This window comes from Eschscholzia californica, unplaced genomic scaffold, assembly GCF_041429995.1.
Source record: "Eschscholzia californica isolate CP2 unplaced genomic scaffold, dmEscCali1.0.p SCAF_4, whole genome shotgun sequence".
NCBI lineage: Eukaryota > Viridiplantae > Streptophyta > Magnoliopsida > Ranunculales > Papaveraceae > Eschscholzia > Eschscholzia californica.
This window is the reverse complement of record NW_028238461.1, coordinates 56,377,907-56,401,080: the sequence shown is the minus strand read 5'-3', so window position 1 is coordinate 56,401,080 and position 23,174 is coordinate 56,377,907. Positions and strand designations below refer to the sequence as shown.

The following is a 23,174-nucleotide window of genomic DNA, read 5'->3' as shown; positions in this document are numbered from 1 at the left end:
GATGAAGATTAGGGGGTAAAAGGTAACAAAGACGATTTTCGGGCTTTAAATGAAGAAGTCTGCTAGGTCAAATGTTTTAACCAAAGTCTTTATTCCCCGGAGATTTTTCTTTATTCCCCAAAGCCGCAGCCCTTTGTAATGGCTATGAAAGTCAATTTGGGGAAAAAAAACTCTTTTATGTGAATCATTCATTAATATTGAAAATAACATATTTTCTAATAATAAAGGTTTTCTTTGTAACAAAAAAAAATAATAATAAAGATTTTCCAAATCAAAATTATCAACTTTATAAAGAAAAGATAACAACAATCTAAAAAATAGAAACTAATTTTTCAATTAGTTTTTCAATGGAGTCTGTATAGTAATTTCTTCATGCTGGTGAATGCCCCGTAACAATGACCCAATATTTATTTTAATTTTTTTTTTGAGAATGTAATAAGCACAATAACTGGCTAATTTAAACTACGAATGAAAGAGACATAAAAGCCCGACAAAAATTATGTTTTTTATTTTATTTATAGTCTAACTTACATGTATAAATTTTGATAGTAAATTGGTTCTACCAGACTCCATCTCACGACTTCATGGAATTACGAGGAATGTCCAACCGTTACACCAAAGGCTTGTGGACTAGCAAAGTCCAGATTAAAATTATAAATTGAAAGCCCATGGACCAAAGATAACGGAGTTGTAGGAAACCATAGGCATCTTTCTAATTCCTTTCTTTTCAACCCTTCTTCTATCCTCTTCTTTTTTTTTTTTTTTGACGGAAAAGCTAATTTCATAGATAATATCCAAAGGATACAATGAGTACAAGCTTATAAGTCCCAAAAAGGGTCAAACAGAACATACAGACAAAGTTATGGATTCATAAGAGATTTCGCCAGTTCATGTGGGGCTAAGTTGGCTTCTCTCGGACAGTGCCTGATTACCACATCTCTACCCGTTAGATAGCCACGTAGACGGTCCAGATCGTTTATCAATCTCCACGGGGATGCATCTCGTCCATCCGTTATTAGGTTTACCAGGACTAAAGAGTCCGTCTCCATCTCGAAACTATTAAGCCCTAATCTCTCAGCTACTTGGAAACCTAGCTCCATTCCCCTTAGTTCACTGTGGAGAGATGAAATTGGTGGGAAGTTATGCACTTCTGAATCTATCGTCTCCCCTCTCCAATCTTTTGCAATTGCTGCTGCTGCTGCTTTATCCCTCCTGAATGCTCCATCGACATTGATCTTGATTCGTCCTTGTGGTGGTGGATTCCATGCTTTGTCCTGTAAAATGTTCGAAAAAGAAGGGAAAACAGATAAAGAAGGAAATCTTTTGAGATCAAGAGAGATTTTATGCCAAGTTCGATTCAAATCAAAATCTTGGTTTTGAAAGTGCTTCTCGTTCCTGGCTTTCCACCAATGCCACAACAGATAAGTATATTTGTACCAAAAATCATTCAAATCCTTCCCTTTGTTAAGAATGTGTTTTAGATTTTGTATCGGATCCTCTGTTAGATTCTGGAAATCGACATCCTGCAAGGAAATAATAAAAGTTTTGAATGTCTTGCATGTCCCAAATAGGTGGGTATGTGATTCAATCGCATCCTCGGAACACATCTTGCAATTTTGGTTTGTCTGTTGGGGTCTATGATTCATATTTGATATTGTTGCAATCCCATTATGGATTAACCTCCATATAAACAGTTGGACTTTCGGATCCATCTCTTTCTTTTTCCAAAATTTCGACCAAGGGAAATCACCTATTTCCAATGGTAATGTTGGGTTAATTTTGATGGTTGAATAATATGATTTAGTTGTGAATCGCCCTTGCTCTGTATTCTTCCAAATTAGTCTGTCCCTTTCACCTGTTATTGAGATTGTTATGTTGGTTATTGCAATGATTGATTCTGTGGTGAAAAATTGTTGGAGTAGATGAATTTTCCATGTTTTTGAGTTTGAATCTATCAAGTCTGCAACCCATGTTATGCTCTGTGGTAATTGCTGAATTAATGTTGGAATATGATCTCTCATTTCAGGGATCCATCTATCCTCCAATATTCTTGTATCCGACCCATCTCCAATCATCCATATGGTATTGTGTTGTAGAGTAGTTCGAACTTGGAGTAGTGATTTCCAAAATGGTGATGCAGGTGAATTCATTTCTACACTCCAATAGTCTTCCTTCTGGAGATATTTAGCTCTAAGTAATTTAACCCATATTGCCTGTTTGTTAGTAAGAAATCTCCAAGCCATTTTGGCTATAAGAGATTCATTGACCTCTTTTAAAGACCTTATGCCTAGGCCACCATGCTTTTTAGAGCTTGTTATTATGTCCCAATTGATAAAATGCATCTTCCTTTCCTGTATACCATGTCCCCACCAAAATGCTCTTTCTTCTCTCTCTAATTTGTTAAGTACACCTTGTGGTAATAGTTGATAGCTAAATGGGTACACACATAAAGGACTTAATACTGATTTTATGAGCACTGTCCTACCTGCCTGTGATACCAATTTTTGTTTCCATCCTGCTAGAGTTTTCTTGAATTTATCCTGTAGCCAATCAAAACTCTTTATTCTATTACCTGGTTTTAGGATTAGAGCTCCAAGATACTTTGCTTGGTCTGTCATAATGGGTGCCTTTAATGTATTGACAAACTGTTGTTTAATATCAGGGGTGACTCCAGAGCTAAAATAGATGGATGATTTATCATAATTCACTGCTTGACCTGAAAAACTTGAATATATTTCCATAAATTCTATTATAGCAATGAGGTTAGTAGATGTTGCCTTACCAAATATAATTAAATCATCTGCAAACAAAAGGTGTGAGATTGATGGACAGGAAGAATTGATCTTATATCCTGTGAACAAACAATGTGACTCATAATAATAGATAAGCAGGGAGAGGGCCTGAGATGTTAGTATAAAAAGGTAAGGGGACAATGGGCATCCTTGTCGAAGTCCCCTAGTGCCCCTAAAACTTCCATATAATCTGCCATTGAGTTGAATACTAAATATGGGAGTAGTGATACATTGTAATATGAGATTCAGGAAAGGGCCTGACAGACCCATGGCCTTGAGCACCAATTCCAAAAATTCCCAACTCACTCGATCATACGCTTTGGCCATATCCATTTTTAGACAAAACCCACCATTTTGTGCTCGAGATCCCTTCATTGTGTGTAAAACCTCCTGGGTGATCACTATGTTATCTAAGATTTGTCTATTGGGGACAAATGCATTTTGTGTCCACATGATATTATCTTCTAGGGATGGTTTTAATCTGTTAGCAATTATCTTCATGATGAATTTGTAAATGGAGGTGCAAAGTGAAATAGGTCTGAACTCTGAAGCGCAACTCGGAATCTTGACCTTAGGAATTAATGCTAATGTGGTTTTGTTGAGGGATGGGTCTATCTTACCTAAGTGAAATATGTTCTGAATATACCTTATGAGTTCGTTGCCTATAATGTCCCAGTTGACTTGAAAATACTCACATGGAAGTCCATCCGGCCCCGGGCTCTTGTTAGATTCCATCTTCATGACCACATCTTTAATTTCCTCTGCTGTTGGGATTCCTGAGATGGCGTTGATTTGTTCTGCCGGAATTACTTTATATGCACCCAAGATTTCCATTGGTGGTTGAAGTACCTGTTCAGCTGAAAACAAATTCTGAAAGAAATTAATTAGTTCATTTGCTATTTCATTCTCATTTGAAGTTGTATTGCCTGACTGAGTCTTTATTTGGTTGATCTTGTTCTTTTGTTTTCTGATGGACATTGATGTATGGAAAGCTCTTGTATTTCTGTCCCCATTTGCGGCCCATTTTAGTCTAGATCTCTGTTCACATTTTGTTCTTTCTACTTCTTCTAGATAGATTATCTCTTCTTGAATTTGGCTTTCAACTTCTAATGATAATGATGAAGGTGGTAGTCTTTGAATGGATAAGAGTCTGTTGCGAAGTGCCTTTAGTCTGTTCTTTATAATACCAAAGGATCGCTTACTCCAAATAGATAAAGATGATTTGACCGATTTTGCCTTATCATAGAATGTTCCTGTTGCCGATTCCCAATTTGATGTGAAAGTATCTTTGTAGTCATGGTGATGAGTCCAATATTTTTCGAATTTTTCAATTGTGGGTACTGTTTGACCTATCACTTTCAATTTTAAAAGGATCGGGGCATGATCGCTTGCATATCTCGGGAGGTGAAATACTCCTGAATTTGGAAAAGCTAACAACCAGTCTGATGATACCATGGCTCTATCGAGTCTCTCTTGGGTCAGATGATGACGATCTCTGTTATTTGACCACGTGAAAGCTGGTCCGTTAAAACCCAAGTCGATGAGTCCACTTTGTTGGATGAAGGATTGGAAATGATTCATAAATGAATTTGGATGATTGCCCCCTCTCTTTTCTGATGCTTGACCGATTGCATTCATGTCTCCAATACAGCAATAAGGATTTGTAACTGAAGAGAGAATTGTCGAAAAGTTAGTCCAAAAAGAGAATCTGTCTTGAATATGAGGAGGACCATAAATAGCGAATAAATCCCAGTCCAAATTTAAATTATAGTCATGAATAGTGGCATGAATTAGATTAACATCAGAGGAATTAATAGTTAAATTGATATTATCCGTCCAAGCTAAATATAGGCCACCACTCCTACCTTGAGATAAAACTTGGCGGTAATTATTATATCCTAAATTATGTAAAAAGAGAAAATTACACGAGTACGAAAGTTTAGTTTCAGAAATAAATATAATATCCGGCCTAGTGGCCTTCAGGAACTGATAAAGAGCATTTCTTGTCGGGGTGTTCCCCATTCCCCGGCAATTCCACGCAAAAATGCTCATTCCTCCATCGGCTTTGAGGTAGCCGTAACCTGTTCTGCATTATTTCTTGTTGCATTCTGTCTGGCCAATCGTTTGTAAGGCCTCGTTGCTTCCATCTTGTCGTTGGAGGTAGTCTGATTTTGTACCTGTACTTCATGAAGATTATTAGTGTCCAAATCTAAAGAGGAAGAGGCCTGATTTGTAGGTCTGGTTCTTTTGGTCGAGGTGAGATGATCGAGGATGTCTCCAAAATTTTCATTTAGTGACATCCGGCGATTGTACTCAGATTCATCTATATTCTCTAAAGGACCAGGTCCTAAAATGCCATTAGAGTATGTGTTACTAGTGCTACCAAACGATTCTAATTCTTTGTTGGTTCCACCTTTGGACATGTTTACTTTGAATTTATCAGAATATTTTGGTATCATACTAGATGTTAGTTTGGCACGTTGGCTTTCTGAAAGATTCATCTTAAGGAGGTCTCCCATAAGGAGAATGATAGGACAAAAAGTAAATGTGTGTCCAATTCGACCACATGAATTGCAAAAACGAGGCAATCTTTCAAACCGTAATTCAACTGATATTAATTGGTGGTTCGAAATAGAGAGATTAATCCTGTTTGGCAATGGCTCGGCAATTGGTATTTCCACTCTGACCCTCCCGAATACTGTCCATTTGGAAACGTCATCCGGTGTTGTCGGTTGATATCGTCCCATCGTTGAAGCTAGTCTGTTGACGTTCGTGCTGTTGAGGTGTTTCATCGGGATTCCGTGCATTTGAACCCAAAACCATACTTTGTCAAATGAATGATTAATTGGTGCGATTTGAGAATTACATTCCTGTAACACTATAAGTTCGTCCATAATCACCCAAGGTGAACGGGCGATGGCCAATTCCAATTCAGTTCCTGTGGCGAAACGGATTAAGAAATGATTGTCTTTGATTTCTGTAATCGTGAATTTGTTTGGCCCATAAAGGACCCTTGAGAGCCTGATCATGGCCTGGTTAGTGTCTATTCTCTTGTCACTACAGAATTTGAGGACTCCATGTTTAATGACCGACTGTTCAAGGCTGAGGGATTCAAATCCCTCGACTGTTTGAACCGATGGTTCATCAGTCGTAAGTTCTTCAAGTTGTTGCAAGAGGTCTGAATTAGTTGCGTCCATGATGAATCGAATGAGAAAAGAAGAAGATAGGAGATCAAAATAATGAAAAGAGACTTAATCTCAACCAAATTAAATCAGAAAAGAAGGGGAAGAAAGATAGACAGATGTGACTGTTCGTCGGTAACTGAAAGTAACCGACCGAAACTGCCCAAAACCAACTTAGCAGAAGTAAATCGCCACCAGTATTGGTGGTGCCGGAAATGAATTGTAACTGTCTCCGCTACAGAGCAAAAAATGACTTAAAGACCAAGCAAAGCCCGGATTAAACCAAAATTCTAGAGAGAGAAAGTAGCAAGAGAGAATTAGGGGGTAAAGTCTGTGATATTTCTAGATAGAGAGAGAGAGAGAGAGAGAGATGGAAGGTGAAAGCAATGGAGGTGGAGGGATATTATATCATGAAGTACAAGAATCAAAACTATGCGCCGTTCACTGTGTTAACACAGTATTACAAGGTCCTTTCTTTTCTGAGTTCGATTTAGCCGCACTTGCTTCCGATCTCGATCGAACCGAACATCAGATTATGCTCCTCCAAGGTGGTGCTGGAACAACAACAACAACAACAACCCCTTCTGCTGGTGATTTCTTACGTTTTGATTCTGATGAATCTCACAATGTTTCCATGGATGGAGATTTTAGCATCCAGGTAAAAAAAGAAAGGCTTTTTAAAGTTTCTCTATCTAAATTAGGGTTTTTTTCTTCATTGAGGAAATTCTTTTTTGTTCTGTTTCAAGATTGGTTTTTTTCTGTTTGAATTGGAGTTAGGGTTAGACAATATAGATCTAGAAATAACCAATTTGAACAAATTGAAGCAATTAGTGGATTGGAATTTGCAGAAATAGTCAATTTGAATAGATTGAAGCAATAATTTTGATTTTTCTTTTTAAAATCAAGTTAGGGTTAGACAATATACCAGGGTTTCAATTAATAAGTGGGAAATAAGTTACTATTCTAGATCAGGGCAGAAACTATCTACAAACCATTTATTGTATTCAAATTTATTTTATGGGACCCCTCCTAATATGTGAATTTAGAAAATTTGCGCTAGGGAACAAGAAGAACTTGGTAGGCTCTGGGCAAAGATGGCTTGCTGTCATCCGTGCGTCCGATCATTTTGATCCACTGAACCACAAATCACGGGAAGCCACAGTGTTGCCTAGTTTTTCTTGTCCCTGGCATTGATCACGAATTTATGTCATATTTCTCTACTACATAGATTTTAACTGGTAGAAGATATACTGTCAAACATGTTTATGAGTTAGATGATTTGAATCTTCGATAAGATGGTGTATGGTCGAACAGACATTTCTTCAGTGAAGAACGGGAAATATGATTAAATTTGTATATTGGGAAACATTTATGTTTGATTGACTGGTTTTTGTGCCGATTTGACGGCTCAAATCCTTCCCAAGACCAAATCTTCTAGCTTCTTCCAATTCGGTTACTAGACATGGTTGTTTTGTACTATGTCGTATAAGAGATTGCTTCTTTATCATCTTTACCACTGTAACTTACTATTCCGGATCAGAGGAGAAACTATTTAGAAACCATTTATTATATTCAAATTAGTATCGAGGAACCCTCCTAACGTATGAATTTATTAGTGTTCCGGATAAGATGGTGTGTGGTTGGGGACGGACATGTCCACTTGAAGTATGAAAAAATATGATTTTCAGTTGTAGCTTCTTCTCTAATATCACCACTTCTACTGGTTTAGATTACCACTTCTACTGGTTTAGATTACCACTTCTTCTAAATTCATTGGATGTGTATTTCTTATCTTGTAGGTTTTACAGAAGGCATTGGAGGTTTGGGATTTACAAGTGATTCCCCTAGACAGCCCAGTTGCAGAACCAGCACAAGTTAACCCGGAACTAGAAAATGCCTTTATTTGTCACTTGCAGGATCACTGGTTCTCCATACGGAAAGTTAATGGAGAGTGGTACAATTTCAACAGTCTTTATGCAGCTCCAGAACATCTCTCTAGGTTTTACCTTTCAGCATATCTTGACAGTCTCAAAGGATCTGGATGGAGTATTTTCCTAGTTAGAGGGAACTTCCCAAAGGAATGCATGATGTCAACTTTTGAAACTTCGAATGGTTTCGGACAGTGGCTTACCCCAGAAGATGCTCAGAGGATCACTAAGTCTTGTAATACTTCACAATCTGCCAGAGCAGTTTCTCAGCCCAACTCTAATTATCAACATTTTAATGAAGAGCAAAGCCTTTCGGACTTGGAAAATCAGGATATTGAAGCTGCCATTGCAGCAAGCTTGATGAGTTCTGTCCCTGCCATTCCTGAGACTGCCGCTGTTCCTTCTGCTCCAGCCGGTGCTCAGACTAGCGTTTCTTCTGATCCAGCGAGAACTGAAGTTGGTGCTGTTACAGCTCCTTCTGATCCAGCTATTAACAATCCTTCTCACCCTGCCAGAACCGAAACCGATGTTCCAAAACGTAAAGTAGATTGATTAATACCTTCTATAATGTTCTGTTTGAAACGTTTGTTTTGAACTCTTGTGGAGTTTGAGGGATTGGAACCTAACCGAGTTGCAATGGCAAGATCAATTATTCTGTAGATCCCTCTTTTTCAGTGGAAGAGGATGTTTTTTATTTACAGTTAAGCAAAGCTAATATACTGTTCTCTTTCCAAGTTTAGATCTCTACTTTTTAATGTTAATGTGAAGTTCTTCACCAGTATATACACAAACCTAGTTTAAAGAATAGAGCAGTAGGGCATTTGAGAAAAATTCTGTACCGTAAGCACCATTGGAATAACTGATGCATAGATGTTACGGGCAACAGCATTTTCTGTCAGTTGCTGTGGCCTAGAGAGAGAGCATCCGACTAATTGAGATCCTCAACGGATGAGAGAGAGAGAGTAATTTGATCAGTGAGGCGATAAGAATGTTATTGCAAACTCAAACACCGAAATATCGAATCAGCTGAACTCACTCGGCCATTTCCTCAAAGAGTTGGGGCAACTGACACTAAAGTAATTTCTAACAGCATCATAATTATCAAATTCAATGTATTCAGCTCGTCATAGTAATATCTTAATATATACAGGCAAACAGGCACTGTCAAAAGTATATTTACAGAAAAAAGTTTCACCAGACGGTAAGAAAACTTATTTAAGTAATAATAAACTGTTTCCGACAAAGAAGCTGTCTGAAAACTTGGACAAAGATGTTTAGTTTTGATGAGCTTGTGCCCGTTCGAACCATCGGAGCTGGTCATATTGTCAAAAAATTTGCAGCAACTATTGCCATTTATACCTCTTGGAAAACTGCTGACTTGCTTTGAAGTCTTCAAATCCTTTCAGAGGCATGACTTCCGTGTATCATTGTACAACCTGCAATCATATGTTTGATAATAAAACAGTTGAATCGTTCGGGTCTCCACACGATCCAGGATTTTGGTCAAATAATCTCCTAAATTTGGTTTTTGGCGGTGAGAAACTGCCAATGATCGATTTTATGGAAAATTTCTGCCAAATATTGATAACCATGGATCCCTATCGGGTCGGCCAATCAGGTTGGTTTCGCCTCTCCCAATCTTTCTGGGGAACCATGTCACTGTTAGGGTAGGGCTGAATGTTTCTTAAAAGTTCTAAGAGGTTGAGCAAACAACTACCCACTTAGTTATTTAAGTTTCTTCTCAGATGTTTGGAGTCATAACTCATAACAAGCTATGTTTCTTCTTTGTGCATCCCATGCCTCGATACACAAGCAACATCAAACAATTTTAGGTGTCCTTACAATCTAAATGTATTTGGTTATATCAAAAGGAAAACCAAGGGTGCAATTTTTACCGTAGCTATATTCTTTTTACAGATGGATGACGAAAGTGTTGCCAAGTTTGGGTCGTCCTTGTAGTTGTCCCAAGCTGCTTCAAAGTCGAGGCCCTTGCATCTTGGTGATAACAGAAGGAAAAAAGAAAAAAGTTACACAGTTCAGCTGAATATCCCTTTATGATTCATAATCACCATTACTTAAATAAATAAATCCTTACTTCTGAAGCAAGTCCATAATTCGAATAACATGTTCCCGTATTTCCGCACGAGCAGTTCTTAGTGATGCTTCCTTATGTGTAACAATCAGCTCGTCTACCAGTCTGGCCAAGTGACACAAAAAGGACAATCATAAATCACATAGAAGGAATCAAGTTAGCAGGTATTTTGTCGACGGAGAAGGGCGGGCGAGTGCCAGCTTAAAGTGAAGTTGAGGACACACTGCTCTTGAGCTACAATTCAGTACCATAAGATCATCTGTCCTTTAACACATCAGGATGAATCTTATTTTCAAAATATGGTTGTGTTAAGAATAGAAGGACATACAAGGGTCTGTCTCGGCACAGGATTGTGATTTGGACCTGGAGGTAGCATCACCAGTAGCTTGTTAAGGAAAAAAAAGATTGGGTGTATATAGCTTACAGACTATTGTTTTTGAAAACAGTAATATATTCGAAAGCTGGTCTCTCCACTGGAGGCTGGTCTCTCCACTCTCCAGTGGAGAGACATACATGTTACAACTCAACCTAAGTGAGCTTCACGCCAAACTTTAAATAGCCCAAGGTACAAAGCATGCCAAAATATATAGAACATTAGAACTATTTTTTTCGAGAAAATATAATATTTGGTACAGAATATAATATAATTGAACCTTACTATCGAGCTCACCTTCTAGTATAAGGTGTGTTCCTGATCCATGTTAACTTGATAATCTTATGAACCCTCTCAAGAACCTATTATAACAATGAAAAATGTCAAATTCCCTACCTTAAGAGAGAGAAAACATTTTTCAGTCCCAAATGAAACCAAACGAAGGTTCTGAATTAACACTAATATCACCAGTTTAGAGATCAAGAACCGTAATGGATAATTAATTTGAAGTGTACAAAATAAGATCAAAAATCACAAAAACATAACCGCTAACAAGGAAATATTTGGTCAAAAAAGAGCCCAACAATTAATATTTTCAAGCACTCGTTGTCATTCCGAAACTCTAATATTTTCAATCTTTTAGCTTAATGAAAGATATATTGATTCTTACCAGCAAAATTAATTTATCATCATCAATGTGCATCCACTGAAAGAGAAGTGGAAAAATACGACTGAAGTGTGCGAGTAAGACGAGCCCCATGCTGTTAAAAACTGGTTCAATGAGTTCAAGCCATGCAGTAGAACGTTCCTTGTCTCTAGGTTGGCGCTCCAAGTGACTTAACATCTCATTCATCATCTTATCATACCTATAAAAAAAATTGGAACATAAAAGATAGAATCGAAAAAGCAGAATATAGAGCAAGATGATAATGGACGAAAAAGCCATAGATAGAAGGCTAGGAGTTCAAGCCATGCAGCACAACCGCACGAGAACGTTCAATACTAAAAACAAGTGAATGTCAACTTATGAAGTACAATCCTTCTTATGTCAGATGAGAGATATGGTGTATTATTAGAACCTTCTCTACATGCTTCTGTAAAAACAATATAACAAATGGTAATAATATGGATACCTTAGCTGGAAAAAGAATCAGAGCCAAAATGAACCTCATACTTCACATGAGTGCTCAAAGTGAAAATCCAATTCACACATGAAGTTTATAATTACTTTCTAAGGTGTGATTGTTGGCGAAAATCTGAAACTAGGATTCTAACATTATAGGAACCAACATTACTACCTCTACACTGAGCAATTATAAAAATACTCCTACATAATGGTCTCATTCCTAATGAGACGTCCAACTATTGGAAGACAGGAGATTATGGATTATTTCCAAAATTTATTTAAACGCATAGAAACAAGTAACATACCACGAGCTGCGAGGATTCTTTCGATGGATACAAGTGACCAAGATAACTGACATTTCAACCACATGATGCCACAATTTATCTTTAGAAGCAATATTCTGACAGCATGTGTCGAGGATTACATCTTCATAGAAACTTAGCTCTGCAGCATTCACATTCTTCGCAAGATGTATGAAGCTCAGCATTCCCTGTCTCTGAAATCAATCAAAATAAAGAGTTATATGACAATGTGGTGATATGTCCTAAATAACCAACCGGCACAAATGTTATTACACTGTTGCTTGAAGTACATTTACCCACACGCAAAACCAAAACTTTCAGATTTAGAATTCTAACTGTTTTAAGTGCGGAATGGAAAATTAAAGAACAGCTGTCTATGAACCATCACTCGTCATTTAATAATTTCACTTGTGGCGCCTAGAAACGTCTTTCACATTAACCTAAATTGGTAGGAATGTAGCCATATTAACCGCACCTTAACTAGAGGCCGTGAAAAACTAATGGAACATTTATTTGGTGAAATTTCAAGATCATCACTGCACATTTAAGCTTAAGTGGTGTTCAATTTATATTTGGGCTCCAGATTTCAGAGGCCATCTCTAGCAAGAAGTCGTATAGGCCAAAGGGTTTCAGTTATATGTTGTCTTACACTAAATCTTTTTCCCTGAAACAGTAAGATTAAAATCTTCATGTCACGGGTGAATAGACATATATGCTACCATTCAACCAATGTGAGCTTCACTATTTTACGTTAAATTTGATGGGAGGTTTTGTCATCAGTGCAGTAAACAAATTTCTAAAGACTGGAAGATTTCTGAAGCATGATCATTCAAGAGATTAAGTTAACCTGCAGCACCACAAGAATTTGATTATAAAACAGAAAGACATACCTACCTTCACTTTGGGAGACCAGTGATCAAGAACTGTCAATGCACAAGGAATCACCAAAGAACATAGTTTCCCCAAATGAGGGTAATCAACCTGATCAAAACAAAACCCTAATTAGCATCACAAAATTCATCATCTTGGCTAATCAGACCACCAAAATAGAATATTTACCTGAGTAACGAACCATCTAAACTGATGAGCAGCAACAACAGCATAAGCAACAGGAACCCTAGCAGAAGCAGCAAATATCTCATTTCCATCTTCTTCATCAGCATCAATACAACTTTCTTTAATAGTTTGTTTCAATGAAATTAACACTTGAGGCATCAATTCCACCACCAATTTCTTCTCATCAGAAACCACATATAAATCTAAACCTAATTCCTTTATCTTCTTAGACTCTTTTCCAATTGAACTTTCGAAGTAGAGTTTCGAAAGCTCTCTGAAAGCTTCTTTTGATGCAATTGAAACTTGTTCAGGAATCCATGAGAGTAAAGATGATGTATTACTAGTTTCAGAAGCTGAAGCTAATCCAGCACAACTTAAACAGAAATCCTTGATTTCATCATGAATCTCCTTTTCTGAGTTGTTATCAGGTAATAACGATTCGAGTATTGATTTAATGGAGACATTTGTGCTTGGTCGTGGAGTGTATTCGATTTTTGAGAGAAGTTTCCGTATTGAATCGGATAACCTAATTTCAGAATGAATGGTTTCAGTGAATATTTCTATGAACTTGTAATTTGTAGAGAGAGAGAGAGAGAGAGAGAGAGAGAGTTTTACCTGATGAGGTCTTGGCGGATATCTAGCGAGGGTTCTTCGGCCATTATTGTCTTCCCTCCCGAGTTCGGTTTACAAATTTTGTGAAAGTTACAAGAGGAAATGGACTGTCGCTTATACCGATACGAATGTATCATGTGGTACTGTGGTAGTGTTTTACCCTTTGAAGTTTTAAGTTTGAATTTGAATACTTAAATGTTGAATCGGGTTTAAGATTGTTTTGTTGTTTGGTTTGTCTATTCAAAATGATTTTGAGACGAATTAAAAGCCGACCAAGTTTGACATATTTCATTTTCTAAGTGTGATCAATTAATTGTTTGGTCAACACTGGGTAGTTTAAGTGGTTCGAAGGTGTTGACATACCTCCAGAATGTCTCGGAGGTCTCAGGTCCAAATTTCAAAAAAGTTAGAATTTTTGGTTATCGGATTTGGAATTATTAGGGTACAAATAATGTAGTTGGGCTTTAGGTCATTGTCTTGTTGGGCTATAGGCCCGATCTTGTTTCAGTTTGTGTGGGCAGTTATTGAACTTATCACATCTTTGATGATCAAGGCCAAATGTAACGACTAACGTTGATCTAGGGGCAATATCGAAACTTGTTCTCCTAATCTAAATCGACAATGTCAACCCTCTCGTAACTTTATATAATTTTTGACTATATGATGCCGTGTAAAAATAAATTTTTCAATTAATCTCAAAATTTATATAATTTTTTACTATTGATAGATTTTGTGTTTGATATTGGATATATACCCCTATTAAGGCTCGTTTTTTGGGTCTTACACCAAAATTTCTATATCATATATCCTCCTTCCCGAAATGTTATACTCACTCATTCGTTTGTTACATGCATTGGCATCTCTTTTACTTGAACAAGAAATACATCTCATTCGATTGTATATAACGAAAATGGTGTCTATATCTAAAATTGTCTACCTCGTTATTTGTTTAAGGCCAACGCTTTGGGGAAATAAAATAAATTTTAGTTGATCATTTCTTCTCCATGCGCGCCGGTAAACTGTTATTTTCGGCGACCTTCGTTTTTTTCCGAATATTTATCTCTTTTCTCCCGTCCACCACCATTATTCCTCTCTCTTCCTCCGTTGCTCCTACTTTTTCTTCTTTTGATCTCTCTCATTCCCCATCTTTTACGCTCTCCTCTTCTCTCTTTAGCTTTTTACGGTGAGGGCAAGATCGATCCCCTTTGCCGAAAAAACGAACTAGTTTGGGATTCCTAAACCAGTAACTGATCTGGTTTGTAAGACGCCCCAATCCAGACCAACTACCTTCCGAAGGGGCTCTTTCCTTCCGTCATATTGGACATAATAGAGTAGAGGATAGAGAAACATAAAGAGGTAGGAGAGAGAGAAAAATGATAAATAGGGGCGGCGATGGAACGAGAAAAGAAGAAAAATAGTGATAGTGACCAAAGTTAGTGGTGGGAGATGACGAAGAAAAATAAGCTACTTTGATTCTCTTCAAAATTTTAACACCAGGAGAATTTTCTTATTTCTCCACAGCCCTAGGCTTGTTTAAGGGTCCAGTTGGCACGTGTGAAAATGTGAGTAAGAAAGTCGTCTTCTCAGGAAATTTATTTTTTACTGTTTGGTTGGCCACTATGGGTAAGAAAATCGATTTCCTAAAGAAAAAAAAGTGCACATGATCTATTTTTTCCCTTTTAGACAAGAAAGTTGATTTCTCTCTTCCTATAACTCCCTTTATCTCCTACCATAACTCTCTCTATCTCTCTCTTACCATAACTCTCTGGTTTTAGAATTTGAATCATGTCTTTCCCAAATCCTTTATCTAAACACTAAAAGAAAAAGTAAAAATTTGTTACCAGATTTCCACCATTAAAGAATCTACAACCACAAACAAATTAAAAAAAAATCAAGAACAAACTATAACCAAAAACAAATAGAAACCCTAATTCAACAAAGTTTTTGGTCAAGGACGAGGAAGACGAACAAATTACAACAAAAAACAAATGAAAACCATAAAGTTTTGCTTCAACCAACCTTTGCTTCAATGGAGTTGTGCTTTAATTAAGCTGGACACACTGTAAACGTTTTCGAAACGAGAAGAAGGTAGCTACTCTACTTTTTAGCTGTCGATTGTAGTTCTTCGATATAATTCATCCCTCTCTGTGCTCTGCGCTTTCTCTATCTCCTGTTAAGGTTTGTTGAAATTCGATAGGATTTGAGGAAGAAAAGAACCCCAAAATTCTAAAGGCACTCTTCAAATGCTTAACATCATATAACCTTCTACAAGCATCCACCACAATTTTCTAGAGGCACCACATTTTCTTACCAATATTACCAACTTGAAAGCCATGCGAAAGAATTGACTTTCTTATCCATTACAAAAAGTTAGATTTTATTACTCAGACATTCACGCGTAACAAACGGACCTAGATAAAAAATCACCCGGTAGCAAAAAGGAGCACGTCCTCCCCGCGAAGGTGGGGTTTTGATAAGTCGAAAGGAGACAAACCAAGTGCCAGAGAATGCTGGTTTTGTTTGGTTTCTTATCTGCTACTCCCGTGTTGTTAATATTTATTTAACTCACACTTGTCTTTACGCGCCACGTAAGACAAGTGAAAGTAAACACTAGGATCCAACGCCTATAATTTTCTCTATTCCGCACGAGCATAAATAGTTTCAACACCCAGAAGTACAAAATCAAAGTTTTAGATAATTTATCAATTTACATCTTACCTGGGCCACCTCATCATCCACTTCCCAGTTCCCCTCTCTCTCTCTATATATCGTTTTCTTAGATTGATTTCAATTTGACACCCAATCTAGGATCAACTGAAATATTTGACTCCTAAATTTATCTAACGTTTTAATTTAACCCTCAAGGTCATAATTCGCTAGCTAAACATAGTAGCTAATATTTTCTTTTGTATTCATTTCAGAAATTTTCCTCGTGGTCTTGTATCTTTCTTCACGCCCTAAAAATCTGTCAGCAAATGATGGGGCGACCATCTGTAGATGATCCTCAACTTAATTGTTTTAAATCTCCACTTCATTTTTTTTTCACTCTCTCCCACCACCACCACTATCATCACCACTTCCTTCATTGTTTTCATATTAGTTTTTTCTTTCTCTCTTCCTCACTCTTTATATCCGAGATTCCATGGAACTTTACAGATTTTCTAATTTTGAGGGAGAGAAGACGGTGAATGAGATGGTGGTCGTGCTAGTTGCGGGAGGGAGGAGAAAATAGCAGGGAGAGAAACCTTTTTAAATGAAGGTAAAAAGGGAAAAAAAGTATTGATTGAAGGTAAAAAGGGAAAAAAAGAATTATCGGTTAAGTTTGACTATTGAAATTTATGGTTTCGGTTGAGGAACCAAATAAGGATGTTTGATAAATATGGGAGTCAAAATTTCAAGTTGGTAACAAATTGGGGGCAAATTAGAATTAACCGGTTGTTTATTGACCATCTCTTCATTTCGCTGGCTTGGCTTCCTCCGCTCGCTGCGAAAAGCGAATTTTCATTTTCTCTCTCTAAATCCCCTCCCTCCTTTTCTTTTGGTCAATAAATTCCACCACTTTTGATTCATCATCCTGATCGATCCTTTTCTCTTTCATCTCCATTTTTTTTTTCAATCGATCAAATTCCAGTTTCAACGAGTAGCCGCCATCGTCTCGGTCTCAACATTCTCTCACCGATCTGATCTGCCTCCTCAAAGGCTTCAAACAGAAGAAGTCTGAGGTAAAATTTCTTCAATTTTCATCTGAATTTCTTTCAATTTCTCACATTTGAAAGATCTTAAGCTGATCAGATCGCTTAACGAGATAGTTTTTGTGTGTTATTAGGAGTTTGTTGTGTCCGATCGAGGTGATTTTTGAGTATTTGGTGCGGAAATCATCAGATCTAGGTTGGAAGAATCATGGCTTTCACTGGAACTATTGAAAAATGCAAGGTTTGCGACAAAACTGTTTATGTTATGGATCAGTTAACTGCTGATGGAGTTTCATTTCATAAGGCTTGTTTTAAGTGTAGCCATTGCAAAGGAACCCTAAAGGTATCGACTTTTTGTTTTTTAATCTTTTCTTAATTTGGAGTTTGGATTTATTTTTTTGTCTATTGATTCTGATCTGAAGATTTAGAGAAATATTTGCATTATTAGCAATTCAGAGACTGATTTGGTTTATAAACATTTCTAAGTTTGAAAAAGGTTGATTAGATTCCGCATTGATAAATGTTTCATTAATTGCGGATAGCGAAGATGGCAAATTCGTATCGTACAAATACAAATCGATGATTTATTACTGCTCAACAAGATACCCATTATGCATATTAGTTGTCGTAAGGTTGTTATTATCTTTCCGTAAGCACTATTTGACGAAGCTATAGACGAGTAGATGGATGGATACCTTCATATGGACAAGGATGTTGAATTATCCTTGATTGCGTATTTGCGTGTTCAATTAACTACAAGGATACAAGTTTTGTCCTCAAGGTCTTCTTGATCAACTCCATCCCTTTGCGGGGTATATGATAAATACTCAATTATACTAGTTGTGTAGTTTATTGGTTAAAAGGGATTCTACATTTTGACTAATATATTCTTCAATAACTAGGCATCGGGTGAAGCTTATATGTGGTAGTCCAGGTTTTTGTTTACTGACCCTTGTTTGCTTGTTTTTTATTCAGCTGGGCAGTTATTCCTCAATGGAAGGAGTTCTTTACTGCAAGCCTCACTTTGAGCAGCTCTTCAAGGAGACAGGCAGTTTCACAAAGAACTTCACACCACGTATGCCCTTATTTTGTCAAGTTACATCACATTTAATAATTTCATCTTTATTTCTCTATGTTTAATTGCCAAATATTTTGATCATTGACAGCTGCTAAGTCTTCTGAGAAGTTGACAAGAGAACTGGTAAGTTTGTCGTATAACCCTTTTAAGTTATTTTTATACTCTCTGATGAGATAAAGCAAGAGGACTAATTCATGAATCTATGAAGTTATATTCTCGGATGCCTTTTGTTGTTTTTGATATTCAACAATTACTTGTGGATTACAGACGAGAACACCTAGCAAAGCTGCTGGCATGTTCTCAGGGACCCAAGAGAAATGCGAAACTTGTGGTAAAACAGCTTATCCACAAGAGAAGGTAAGAGTTCAACATTCCAAAGTATTTTCCACGTTCTGCACAGATTTACTGTTTAATTAACATTTTTTTGGCACACATCGTGCATGTCACTTTTTTGATCTCTCTAGTTTTTCATTGTTCTGGTTTCTTTTTCTGCCTTGGTCGTTTATTTTCAAGTTTACTCAAGCTAGCCAGTGTTTGGTGTTTTTGGTGTCCTCGTGTCTGGTCTCTCTCTTAGATTTTGACTAATCTCTATGATGAAAAAGTCCCCTTACATATCACTATGCAAGACTGAGTTTTGTCATCGTGCATTTCTCTTCTGTTTCAAGGACTGGGTTCTGTCGATCGACTTGCTTTAACTATATAATAACTAATGCTGTTTTCCTTTTGGCTCCAAAATGTGTGCTCCTTTCAATATGTACAACAAGAGGTTTCATTCTAATTTTCAAAAAAAAAAAATGTACAACACGAGGTTAAATAAGCATTGGAGCTGATTGTAGTTAGGGTCCATATTTGGACAAAGATGGAAGTATGTAACAAAATTCTCCTTCTCTCAATGCAAGTACTTGACAAGCGAGTGTTTTTCTGAATTTTGTTTCATTTGGTTATAGATGTCTTAAGCTTTTCTGTAATCGCAAATGTAATATCACTTTATCATAAGAAATGAACATGACCGTAGGATTCTTGAGCTTTATAGAGTTCGGAAAAAAGTTACAGTCTTTTCTAAATCTTCTTTCTGTAGGGCTAAGATTTTATGTTTTCATTACGAATTAAGATTATCCATACACATGCTCTTACTTGTAATTCCAATTTGTTTTTTTGAAGGTAACCGTTGAGAGCCTGGTCTATCACAAGTCATGTTTCAGGTGTTCTCATGGTGGTTGTTCGATAACTCCATCGAACTACGCTGCTCTTGATGGCATCTTGTACTGCAAACACCACTTTGCTCAGCTATTTAAGGAGAAGGGCAGCTACAACCATTTAATTAAAAGCGCTACTATGAAGCGTGATGCTGCTGCCGCTGCTGCAGCTACTGTACCTGAAGAAGCTTGACCTCTTACCCTTAAATTTGCAGTGAAGAAGAAGAGAAGTTTTCGTTCGTCCGCTATAACATTATAATTATTTTTCGAGTTCTTCCTAAAAGTACTTGATCTTTGAGTGTGTGTTTATCTTCCTTTCATTTTTCCCCTTAATTGTGTTGTTTATGGGAAAAATGACAAGTTTTTTTTTTGTTGAACTAACAAGTTTGTTGCTTTCAGTTTCGATTCATATGAATGTTGTGCTATTGTTTCATATGATGCCACCTCCTTGTGAACAAAATTGTTGTTATTTAATGTAATACTGAGACATGGCTTGCTCTTAAATCTTAACTACTAGAGATCCAAATTTATGGGAATTCTGATTCTATGCTGGAGGATGTATGACCTTCTTTCTGGAACTTGTGGTGTGAGCAATGAACAATCTACTTCATCATTTGAGGAAAATTATCTAGCCAGGGAAATCGAAGGCAAATATGCAAGGCAATCTCAAATCATCGATTTTGATTGATTTATCAATTCTGTTGTTTTGTGTCCTATATTTTGATAAAATGATTGGAAAGTTTTTTTTTTGAGAAACGAACGGCGTTTTTGATTAGTCGTTACAAGGCATTGATACATCGCGAAGATGTGATAAACTCGATAACCGCCTAAGTTAAACCAAAGAAATGAAAAAGGCCTAAAACCCAACAAGATGAAATATGTCCAAAGCTAACGTAAGACCTATGTGTTGCAGAGAAATATACTAACTAACTGGGCTACCCGTTGTTGAGTCTGTCTTTCACGCCCCCCAATAAAAGTTACTACTTAGTATTTACAGGTCATTACATTACATGATTCATTATTAGGGCAAGTGGTAGAGCAAGTTCTTTTTCTTTTTTTCCTTGGAGCAAGTGTTTTTTTTTTTGTTGAAATAGAGCAAGTTTTTTGTTTTTTTTTTTTATGAGGAAAAGCAAGTTTTTTGTTAGTCTGTTAAATTTAACAGTTTCGAGTAACTCAATGGGGTATTTTTTTTTAAAAAAAAAAAAAAAAACTCAATGGGGTATTGTTAACCCCGTTTAACGTGGGCCCTTTAAACTCAATCCGGTCGAGAAAGGTTTTTACTCAATACGTTTTATTCACCCGCCATTTCCTAAAATCGAAGCGGGAAATCATCTAATTCCCGCCAAACACAAATTCAGGATTTAAAGGGTTTTATTTCACCGATATAAAAGATTACTCATCTTTCTCTCTTCTTTCATTTCCCCCCTCTCTCTCTCTATAACTCCAAACGAAAACCCTAATTCTCTCACTCTCTCTCTCCCTCTAGAGACTGAACTGAAGTAAAGATGTTGGAATTAAGGCTAGTACAAGGAAGTTTGTTGAAGAAGGTTATGGAATCATTGAAGGATCTTGTTAACGATGCTAACTTCGATTGTTCTGCTACAGGTTTCTCTCTCCAAGCTATGGATTCAAGTCACGTCGCTTTAGTTGCTCTTTTACTCAGATCTGAAGGTTTTGAGCATTATCGTTGTGATCGTAACATTTCCATGGGTATGAAACTTGAAAACATGTCTAAGATTCTTAGATGCGCCGGTAATGATGATATCATTACTCTCAAAGCTGATGATGGTGGTGACACTGTCACTTTCATGTTTGAAAGCCCTAGTAAGTTTCTTCTCCTTTTCAAACCCTAGCTAGATAAACAAATTTTAGGGTTTTGTTTTGATCATTTTAAGCATCTTGTTCTGTTTCTTGTTGTTTATTTAAGAATTAGGGTTTTGAGTAGTAGGACAAATTTTAGGGTTTTGTTCATTTTAAGCATTTTTATCTGTTTCTTGTTGTTTATTTAAGAATTAGGGTTTAGAGTAGTAGGACAAATTTTAGGTTTTTTTTTTTTTTTTTTTTTTTTTTTTTTTTTTTTTTTTAATTTTAAGCATTTTGATCTGTTTCTTGTTGTTTATGTAAGAATTTGGGTTTAGAGTAGTAAGATTTTTACTTTCTTTCTTGAATCTATTATGCCTTATACTATTTCTTGTTTTATTGATGAAGATCAAGATAAGATAGCAGATTTTGAGATGAAGTTGATGGATATAGATAGTGAGCATTTAGGGATTCCAGAAGCAGAGTATCACGCTATTGTTCGAATGCCCTCGTCTGAGTTTTCTAGGATTTGCAAAGATTTGAGTAGTATAGGTGATACTGGTAAGTTACAAATTATCAATTCCAATCATTTTCTTGAATTTGTTCTTGCAGTTTTATGTTTTAATTTTTATGTTGGTTTTATTGGCAGTTGTGATCTCAGTGACCAAGGAAGGTGTAAAATTCTCCACAAAAGGTGATATTGGAACTGCTAATGTTGTTTGCAGGCAGAATACAACTGTTGATAAGGTCATTTCTTTCACCTACTTGTGTATATATGCGTTATTTAGGGCTGGGGAAACGGCAATGGAACCCATGGTCCGAATTGTGTCTGTAGTGTTTGTCAGCAACAAACTCGACTAGGGCATAGCTAATCCCACTCGGCTACTAGGAAGTTGATCTGCTGTCATATTTGGATCCTCAAATCAACGTGGAATAGCTTAATCATTATTAGATATTCAGGCATAAGCATAACTAAGAAAACTTGGTTGATTGTGTTTGAATAAGCAGTAATAGTAGTATAGGTAATTTCTTTCATCTACTTGTGTATATATGAATCCAATTTAGGGCTGGGGAAAATGTATTTTAGCCTGAACCCATGGTTCGAAACATGTATGTAGTGTTCGTTGGCACCCAAACTCAACTAAGAGTGTACCCGGTCCAGCTAGGCCAGTTTCACAGTATTTGGGTCCTCCCATCGATGTTGAATAGCTTAATCATGATTAGATATTTAGGCATAACTAAGAAAATTTGGTTGATTGTGCCTTTGAATAATAGTATGACAATGTATTGAATGACTAATTGGAAGATGTTGCAAAATGCAGCCAGAAGATGCCACGGTCATTGAGATGCAGGAGCCAGTATCATTAACGTTTGCTTTAAGATACATGAACTCCTTCACCAAAGCAACACCATTATCAAGCACAGTGACAATCAGTTTGTCATCGGAGTTGCCTGTTGTAGTTGAATACAAAATTGCAGAGATGGGTTATATTAGGTTTTACTTGGCTCCTAAGATTGAAGAAGACGAGGAAGAAACAAAGCCTCAAGTTTGAGACTGATATGTATACTTTCTCTCTTACCCTGTCTGTTTGTTTTTCTCTTCAAACAATATATTTCTCTTCAGTCATTAAAAGGGTTGTACTGTTTTTAAGTAACCAATAGATGTATGGGAGAAGTTGGATTAGATCAATATTGTATTGGCTAGCTACCATTTTGTGAAATTAGGGTTAGGCTTTTTCTTCCATATCTCAAAACTTGTTATCTGAAGTAGGACATGCCTCAAATTAATGATTTCCTTCTAAGACTGGTCTGGTTTTCTGTTTTCTTATTTTGATCGAGAGAGAGAGAGATGACATCGAGGTATTTATCTTCTAGGCATTTCAGGAACCAGTGTGATACTATCTCTGTTTGTTCCGTTTGAAGAAAGGGAGGTTTCCAAAGAATT

The 23,174-nt window shown here is 36.7% G+C and overlaps 4 protein-coding genes across 5 annotated transcripts; 3 read left to right on the top strand and 1 right to left on the bottom strand.

Moving 5' to 3' along the window:
• Positions 1-6,202: 6,202 nt before the first annotated feature.
• LOC147546606 (Josephin family protein) lies at positions 6,203-8,636 on the top strand. The gene is made up of 2 exons (XM_086673873.1): positions 6,203-6,632; positions 7,774-8,636. Exons 1-2 carry the CDS (start codon positions 6,345-6,347, stop codon positions 8,452-8,454), a joined length of 969 nt encoding a protein of 322 aa, XP_086529999.1. The 5' UTR covers positions 6,203-6,344; the 3' UTR covers positions 8,455-8,636.
• Positions 8,637-8,999: 363 nt separating this feature from the next.
• LOC147546605 (ARM repeat superfamily protein) lies at positions 9,000-13,770 on the bottom strand. 2 transcript variants are annotated; one of them, XM_086673872.1, is made up of 9 exons: positions 13,467-13,770; positions 12,855-13,377; positions 12,690-12,776; positions 11,799-11,989; positions 11,038-11,233; positions 10,665-10,729; positions 9,998-10,099; positions 9,798-9,897; positions 9,000-9,338 (listed from the first exon to the last, which is right to left on the bottom strand). In XM_086673872.1, the coding sequence occupies exons 1-9, from the start codon at positions 13,598-13,600 to the stop codon at positions 9,327-9,329; spliced, it is 1,410 nt and encodes a 469-aa protein (XP_086529998.1). In that variant the 5' UTR covers positions 13,601-13,770; the 3' UTR covers positions 9,000-9,326. The 2 variants fall into 2 exon arrangements, with proteins under 2 accessions (XP_086529998.1, XP_086529997.1); XM_086673871.1 differs by having other exon boundaries at positions 9,798-9,890; positions 13,467-13,622.
• Positions 13,771-16,827: 3,057 nt separating this feature from the next.
• LOC147546604 (LIM domain-containing protein WLIM2b-like) lies at positions 16,828-19,933 on the top strand. The gene is made up of 6 exons (XM_086633349.1): positions 16,828-17,185; positions 17,290-17,498; positions 18,131-18,230; positions 18,322-18,356; positions 18,501-18,590; positions 19,395-19,933. The coding sequence occupies exons 2-6, from the start codon at positions 17,364-17,366 to the stop codon at positions 19,620-19,622; spliced, it is 588 nt and encodes a 195-aa protein (XP_086489475.1). The 5' UTR covers positions 16,828-17,185; positions 17,290-17,363; the 3' UTR covers positions 19,623-19,933.
• Positions 19,934-20,540: 607 nt separating this feature from the next.
• LOC147546603 (DNA sliding clamp PCNA) lies at positions 20,541-23,028 on the top strand. Its single transcript, XM_086673870.1, has 4 exons — positions 20,541-21,253; positions 21,638-21,790; positions 21,879-21,976; positions 22,552-23,028. The coding sequence occupies exons 1-4, from the start codon at positions 20,935-20,937 to the stop codon at positions 22,780-22,782; spliced, it is 801 nt and encodes a 266-aa protein (XP_086529996.1). The 5' UTR covers positions 20,541-20,934; the 3' UTR covers positions 22,783-23,028.
• Positions 23,029-23,174: the final 146 nt, after the last annotated feature.